The sequence below is a fragment of the Pangasianodon hypophthalmus genome, chromosome 13 (assembly GCF_027358585.1).
Source record: "Pangasianodon hypophthalmus isolate fPanHyp1 chromosome 13, fPanHyp1.pri, whole genome shotgun sequence".
Lineage (NCBI taxonomy): Eukaryota > Metazoa > Chordata > Actinopteri > Siluriformes > Pangasiidae > Pangasianodon > Pangasianodon hypophthalmus.
Window position 1 is genome coordinate 3711093 of NC_069722.1, and position 8283 is coordinate 3719375.

The 8283-nt window shown below is 39.2% G+C and overlaps 1 protein-coding gene across 1 annotated transcript; it reads left to right on the forward strand.

Moving 5' to 3' along the window:
- The first annotated feature begins 85 nt into the window (after positions 1-85).
- On the forward strand, positions 86-7564 carry zgc:86896 (uncharacterized protein LOC415190 homolog). The gene is made up of 10 exons (XM_026916239.3): positions 86-193; positions 607-687; positions 1000-1104; positions 2183-2405; positions 2962-3069; positions 4803-5009; positions 5513-5588; positions 5743-5936; positions 6284-6374; positions 6856-7564. Exons 2-10 carry the CDS (start codon positions 624-626, stop codon positions 6859-6861), a joined length of 1074 nt encoding a protein of 357 aa, XP_026772040.1. The 5' UTR covers positions 86-193; positions 607-623; the 3' UTR covers positions 6862-7564.
- Positions 7565-8283: the final 719 nt, after the last annotated feature.

Consider the following 8283-nt stretch of genomic DNA (forward strand, 5'->3'; position numbering starts at 1 on the left):
AAACTCAGGTGCTGTTCTTCAGTCAATATGCAGACACACCCTCTTCCTCCTCTCTCTCTCTCTCTCTCTCTCTCTCTCTCTCTCTCTGTTTTTTTTCCAGAGCCTCAGTGTTCGGCTGCATTCGTGTCGACTGCCCAGAGTCCACGGAGCCTCACGCCTGACCTCAGGACTGAATATACCGACTCAGAGAAAGGTGAACCACTGATTTATATACATGTAAATGTATAGACATATTAGTGTAGTGTTAGATTTAAATGTGTGTGTGTGCATCATCTAGCAAATCTTTTGCTTTTTAGAGGTTTTTATTTAGTATAGTGTTTATTTAGTATATATATATATATATATACGTATATACACACACACACACACACACATATATATATATATATATATAATTTGTGAATTGGTAGACTGGTTCGTTACTGAGGTGATTAATGTTTTCCATGTTCACACTGAGTTATGGTATAGCAAGTTTTTTTTTTTACTTAAAAAGAATTACCTGTAGCTCCTGTTTTTACCTTTTGTAGCTTTTCTGGCTTTTCTGTAAGACTCAGTACTGTATGTGTGTGTGTGTGTGTGTGTGTGTGTGTGCATCCTGCATTCCAGAGCTCCTCTGTTACAACATGTCTGTGTACAGCTTTGGGTTGGAGCCTCTGTCCTGTCACGCCTGGAATAAAGACCGAACTCGTAAGTGTGAACACTTTAGCTGCAGAGCCGTCACTCTGTAGCCCGAGGCTCGTCTCCCCCACAAATAATCATCCATTACATCTTCGCCAAGCACAATCTGATTCTGCAAAGTTATGCCATGAACACTCAGCAGTTTACTTTCCCTAAATCTCCTAAACACAGCCTCACAATCCACTTTAGCAGGACTGCGAGAGTGTTTAAGTGCATAAATGCATGTAACCGGAGAGCATCACTATCATCATCATCATTCTTATCCTCCTCCTCCTCCTCCTCCTCCTCCTCATCATCATCATCATTGCTTCTGCCTTTCAGAGATCGCCATCAGCCCCAACAGCAGTGTGGTGAACATTTACCAGAAGAAGGGGAAGGAATGGAGCAAAATCCATGAGCTGAAGGAGCACAGCGGGCGAATCACGGGTAAAAGAAAAGCTGGAAGTAGCTACTCCATTAGTCACTATCTCACTGATAACACAACACACGGCTGACCCACAAAATAAACACTCCTACAGAAAAGGCTGGGCTGGAAATACACTCTGAACATGCATACCGTGGCGTTTACTCACACTCACCCACACACACACACACACACACACACTATACACAGCATGCACTATGTTACAAATATGCAATAAGTTTCTGTTAAAACTGTTTAAGATGGTTGTATATCTGAACACATGGAATTTAAAGAGGATCGATAGATAGATGAAAAAAAGAGACGGCTGCATAGACAGACAAACAAATTACCAGACAGACAGGCAGGCAGGCAGACAGACAGATAGACAGATGACCAGGCAGGCATACAGACAGACAGAAAGGTGACTAGACAGACACAAAGACAGACAGATTACCAGATAGATAGATAGCCAGACAGATAGACCAACAGACAGGTGACTAGACAGACAAAAAGACAGACAGATAGATAACCAGACAGACAGACAGGTGACCAGACAGATAAAAAGACAGATAGATGACCAAAGAGATAGAGAGACAAATTACCAAACAGACTGACAGACAGACAGACAGATGGATGACCAAAGAGACAGACAGAGAGACAGAATGGGAAACAGACAGACAGACCAAAAGAAATTAAATTACCATACCACGACAGACAGTCATGTGGCCAGACAGACAAAAAAGACAAACAGACAGATGACCAAAAGGTCTATCTATCTATTAATCTGCCTATTCATCTGGTCATCTGTCTGCCTGTATGTCTGTTTTCTGTCTTTCTGTTCGTCTGTCTATCTAGCAATTTGCCTGTTTGTCTGGTTATCTGTCTGTTTGTCTGGTCATCTGTCTAGCTGGACTGATGAATAGAAAGACAGAAAACAGACATACAGGCAGACAGACAGATGACCAGACATACAGGCAGACAGGCAGACAGATGACCAGATGAATAGGCAGATTAATAGATAGATAGACAGTTAGACAGTCAGACAGACAGACAGACAGTGTGCAAATAGATTTTTACTGTTCTGCTGCAACGATGTTTCAGGAATCGACTGGGCCCCAGAGTCGAACCGTATCGTGACGTGTGCCTCAGACAGAAACGCCTACGTGTGGACTCTGAAGGACGGCGTGTGGAAGCCGACTCTCGTCCTCGTTCGCATCAACAGAGCCGCCACGTGTGTCAAGTGGTCACCTCTGGAGAACAAGTTTGCTCTTGGAAGTGGAGCTAAACTCATCTCAGTGTGTTACTTTGAGAAAGAGAACGATTGGTGAGACACAAACACACACACACACACACACACACACACACCTACAGCAGACACCTACAGCTGACATCTCAGGAATATTATTTTCTAATAACAGCATGTCACAAAATGTTTTATTTCTCATTTATCACACCAAATTTTTAATTTATTGTAGAACATCACTTCATACCTTTTTTTTTATCAGTTTACAGTTACATGTAATGTTGTGGAAAGTCTATTGAATAAGTTAGCTCCTGTTCTCACTTACTGTCACTGACCTCTCTTTTTTTCTCTCTTGATCAGCCATGACACACCAAGTTTAAATGAGAAGTTTTCCTTTTTTTCAGCTTTGTACTGAGCTATAACGTGATTGTAGATAACATATCAGGAAAGTGTATAACCTCCCAGTTCTAATCGAACAAACCGCATACAAAAATCATCACTCTCTTAGCTCAATCGAATCATTTTTACATAAACAGTTTCTTAAAATAAGTCCATTTTAAACCTGTTTACACATCCACATGACATTTAATCTGATTCATTACCACTTTTAATGGTTTATGATGGTGTTTTTGCGCAGGTGGCTCAGTAAGCACATAAAGAAAGGGATCTGCTCGACCGTGCTCAGTCTGGACTGGCATCCCAATAACATCCTGCTGGCAGCCGGGTCATCCGATCTCCACTGCAGGTTATACCACCTCTACACACACACACACACACACACACATACACGCAATGTAATCTAATGTACCTGTAACACTTTGTAAACAATAAATGAAAATAAGTTGTTCACCATTGTTCAGTGTTGAATCTGGCTTGAACACCTTTTTTGCTTTATAATTCCTATTATTATGTATCATTATACACAAACATTATGTCTGACTTATATGCAGAATCTTTCCTCATTCAAAATTCCCTACAAATGACCCATTACTGTTGTACTTGTGACAAAAAAAGCCAAAAGTTTTTACATTTGATTACTCAGCAATGTTGACTTTCTCAATATGGTGGATCCCATGGAAGCCGAGTTAGCAGCTGAAGCTAAGTGTAATTACAGGGTCATTTTAGTCTTACGGAGTCTTTTCTCAGTAATTTTCTCACACTTCTGAGGAAAATGTTGATATTCTGAACAATTTTGTATCATTTATGTTGTCTCTGCACATTCACATTTGCTATAAAGACTTATAAAACAGCAACTCGCTAGCTAGATAAATGCTCAGCATGTTTCAAGTAGCAACAATTTTCTCATAATGTTACACAACTTCTCATGAATGAATTTAAAAGTTCGCTTTGTGCTTCAAAATGGCCGCTTTGATGATTTTTAAATGTGGCAAAAACACACACACACACACACACACACACACACACACACATACACAAATTCCACAGATATTGTTCCTGTACTAAGGTTGCAGACTCAGTGTGACCAAATTCCTGGAGATTTTTCTCCTGGACTGTTATGGTATGCACAAGCCTGTATCTTTATCCCCTAGAAGCCTCTAGTGGACACTGGAAGCCTTGAGAAATTCATTTTTCCAACACTTTTGGCTGGAAAGCTTTAACGCTTCATGAAGCTTCGTCTCGCATCACTAACAGAAACCACGTTTTAACTGCTGTGTTAAAATGTGACATAAAACAAGCCAAATGCTGTTTTATTGGCAAACACATAGTTCCAGTACAAACAGAAGGCTTGTCAATCCCATATAATATAATACACGATATAACACGTGCTGGGATTGACAACTCGTCAACACATTTGTTTGTTAATTCTCCAGCCATGAGGGCTTATGGGTATACAAATGGCTGTTATGTGAAAGCACAGCGAAGCCACAATAATAAATATTGCAATACATTTGCAGATGATGCTGGAATTTAAAAGCAATGTACAGGATTTATAGGTTTTGGAGCTATTTTTATTTAACATTGGACAGATTTGGCAACACGGGACAACCTTGTATGTATAGAAATGAATACGAACATTTAAAACAACAGTTAAAATATGTTGCTGTTGTGTTTGGTCCCACGTGGATATATTAAAGATTTACACTTCCGAGAAACGGAATATAATTTACGGTTATATAAAATACAATATAAAAATGGTTTATAATGATTTATAATCCCACTATCCATGTGTTACCCAGGTTCCGTTTGAGTCTAGTTCCTCTAAAGGTTTCTAAAGATTTCCTTGCAACGGTTGCCTCTGGATCTAAATCAACATCCAGAGTTCTGTTTGAAAGCTGCTTTGTGACAATATATATGTAATATTGTTAAAATCAGATTGAATTGAAGATATTTTGTACTGTATTGTGTGACCTAGTTTGGGCTAAATGTCTGAATCTGCTGTTCATAAAATCTTTATTTTAGGGTTTTGATTTAACTTCCAGTAGTGTAGCTCGATTGGTTATGTTTCTGTTTTCACAGGGTTTTCTCCACGTATATCAAGGAAATTGAGGACAAGCCTGGTCCGACACCATGGGGAGTCAAGATGCCGTTTGGTGAAATGCTTCTGGAGAATAAAGACTGTGGTGGATGGGTACACAGCGTTGCCTTCTCTCCGTCTGGAGACACGCTGGCCTGGGTCAGCCACAACAGCTCCATCAGCGTCGCCGATGCCACGCAGGGCAAAGAGTAAACACCCAAACTTATCTATTCACAGTCCAGACAGATAATGAGTATCATTTCATTTACCTTAAGTACATTTATAAATGATGCCTCCCTCTAAGAAACATGGCAAACATGTTTTAAGGTTAAATAACTATGTATAACATACAGTCAGCTCCAGAACTGTTGGCACCCTTGGTAAAGATGGGTTATGAAAAAGTCACTGTGGTTAGTTTAAAACAGTTAGAGTTCCTATGCAGTCTAGTCAACTTGGAAAAAAGTAAAATATAAATGGTAGCATGTTTTAACTCCATTTTGTTCACAGAAATTGCCAATAACTGTGACACATTTATTGTTTCTATTCTATTTATTGTAACATTTACAACTTTTTTGTCCATCTTTGCTGAGGTTGCCAATAATTCTGGAGCTGACTGTAAGTAAAAGACGTACAGTACGAACTAAAGAAACCTAGAAAATAGCAAAAATAACTGAAATATCGTAGTAATTATTATTTATTATGCATTATGCAGGGTTACACAGCTGACTACAGAACATCTTCCTCTGCTCAGTGTGCTGTACATCAGCGAGACAGAGATTGTGGCCGCGGTAAGTCTATGTGTTAGCTTCAATAACCCTAGAACAACTCGTTAGATAGATAGATAGATAGATAGATAGATAGGTAGATTTGAAGGTGTGCAATGGTTTTGATAGACTGTGGTGATTCCTCTCACTGGTGTTGATTTGTTTTTGTAAATCAAAGGGCCATGACTGCTGTCCCTACCACTTCTCCTACAAGGGGCCCGGCAAGCTGGAATTTGTGCGAAAGCTCGGACTCGCCAAGCAGACGTCAAAAAACAGCATGTCGGCCATGCAGCACTTCCGCAACCTGGACAAAAAGGCCACGACCGACGAGGAGGATAACGAGCTGAGCACTCTACACCAGAACAGCATCACGTAGGGACTTTATGCCTCATTAAATTACTTTAACTTGATGCAATGACAAAAAAATCTAATAAACAATTTTCCCAAATGTAGTCAATCAGCCAAGACGTCTTTGATGTCTGACGTCTGCTTGTGAGGCCAGGAATTCAATATTTCATATTCAAACCAAGTATCTCATTGCTGTTATTATGTCGTGGCCATGATATTGTGTAACTTGAACATACGACTTAATATGTTATAGAACATCATACTTAATAGTCAAGATATTTATTTGTGGCCATGCTTTTTTTTAAAAAGTTGGCTCCATATCAACTCCACATGAGAAATGTCGTATTAAGCGTGTCTTGTTTGACCTGCAGCCAGCTGTGTGTGGTGGAGGGAGACAGGGCCAAAGTGGAAAAGTTCAGTAGCGTCAGTCTGGATGGAGCCATGGTGCTCTGGGAATTCAAGGTACTGCATGTCCACAACCGTCATTCTTTATTTTATTGTAAAAAAAAAAAAAAAAAAGTTACAGTATACACTGTTCATACTGTTTTACCAAAAATGACATATCGACAGTGTCCCCATGACCTCAATTGTAGCCGATCAGATAAGACGTGTCTACACATATCTAGGCTTGAAAGATCATTTATATTTAATTTTTGAACAAATATTTGTTTCTTGAATACTTTTTTTTAATATTACACATTGTAAATGAGGAAAAACGCATGTCCTTTATAATCAGAGAAGGAAATCTTTAATCTAGTTTTAAAAATAGTCATTTTTTCATTATATATATTTCCCTCACCATTTTAACATGGATTCACTCTGGAGCAATCTGGAAAATGTGTGTATTTTTAACGCTATTCCACATTGCATCACACTACAGTGAAACTTTTTCCGTCTTTCCTGACTGTAATTTTTCTGTTTCATACTTGTGTTTTTTTCACAGCCTTGAAACTCACTAATAAGGCAGAAAGGTTTTGCGGCCGATCCGACATCCACGCCACACCACGTCACACCACTCCAAAGACCTCAGTGTCATTCTGCTGCTGTGCTTAGAAATATCATTTAAGATCAACACTTTATTTTCTTTAGCTTTTACAAAATAAACATGTTATACTGTAATTTTAATTTCTGTAATTACTCAGACAAAAGGTATTACTCTAGAGTAACTATTACAGGGACACAGACTTTAGTTTCCAAGTTTTCAAATGATTTTTTAAAAATATATTTTGGTTTTAGGATTTTTTTTTTTAAGAAAGTTTTCCTGTCATAGCAAATAAAAATTTTCATTTGTAAAAATGAGGTTGGGATTATTCCTTTTTGTATTCCTTATTCTGAAAAGCTTGATGAATAAGAAACAGTCAGCATATAAGAAAGTATGAAGGGCGTGCTCCTTTATGTGGACCGTATCACCTCCTAGGAATTGATGCTTTCCCTTTACTTCCCCTTACAACCACGCTCCTGAGTATAGCTAAGAGCTATGATTGGACAGTGATTGCATTTCAGTGTGTCACGGTTGCAACACGCTGGTGAAAGTGAAATGCAATGCAATAGGGAAATACATTCACTTCTGAAGTGAAGTCAGTGTTTAATCTTTAACAAGCCATCCCCTGCTGATCGTTCTTCACTAAAGGTAATAAAGTGACATAAGAGCAATGCACTGAAGGTTTTGCTTTTCATTGTGGAATGTTGTCCTCATGCATTTCATGGTTTTCCCTGGTGTGATTGCTTTCTATTGGTCTTGGTATCATCTCCGTAGAGTCAAACAATGAGATTTAAAACATAAGACCTTTAGAGTTCTCAAACTGGGGCTGCAGAAAAATCTTCGTTGTATATGTATGTGTATAGTTGTATATCTACTTAATAATTTTGAATTTTTCAGTGACACTTACAAAAGAGACCTTAGATTAAGAAAGTTTAGATTAGAGCAATTACAAGTACATGAATTTTACATTACCATTCTGACAGTGCCATACTACCAAGGACAGCATAAGGATTAAAAATATTACAAAATCATTATGAAATACTGTATTTCATTGCAAGGGTCTAGTCCATCAGGCATCGCGCCTGAGCCTTATCCTTCATCTCATAGCTGGTCAGCCCACAAGATGGCTCCACATCACCATTTTGGGCTTTTTGAGTCACCAGATGGCTCCAGGGGGTGGGTCCTGGTCCTGGCCTTGAGGTTCTCCAAACTACACTAGCTACACCAAGGTTCCTACAGGAAGGTTCCTACATGGTTGCTGGGTTTTCTTTTCATGATTAGAGTGAGGACAATCTGGGGGAACCTTGGAGTAGATCTCCTGGCCTGGCTCCAAGAGGAGCCAACTGAAATGGTTCAGGCGCCTTACAACGATGCCACCCTCAGGTCGGC

Bases quoted from the DNA above. Each gene is read 5' to 3' on its own strand.
- zgc:86896 (XM_026916239.3), top strand. From the start codon at position 624: ATGTCTGTGTACAGCTTTGGGTTGGAGCCTCTGTCCTGTCACGCCTGG. The intron at 2,406-2,961 runs GTGAGACACAAA...GTTTTTGCGCAG, and splicing joins TTTGAGAAAGAGAACGATTG to GTGGCTCAGTAAGCACATAA. The intron at 5,589-5,742 runs GTAAGTCTATGT...TGTAAATCAAAG, and splicing joins AGACAGAGATTGTGGCCGCG to GGCCATGACTGCTGTCCCTA.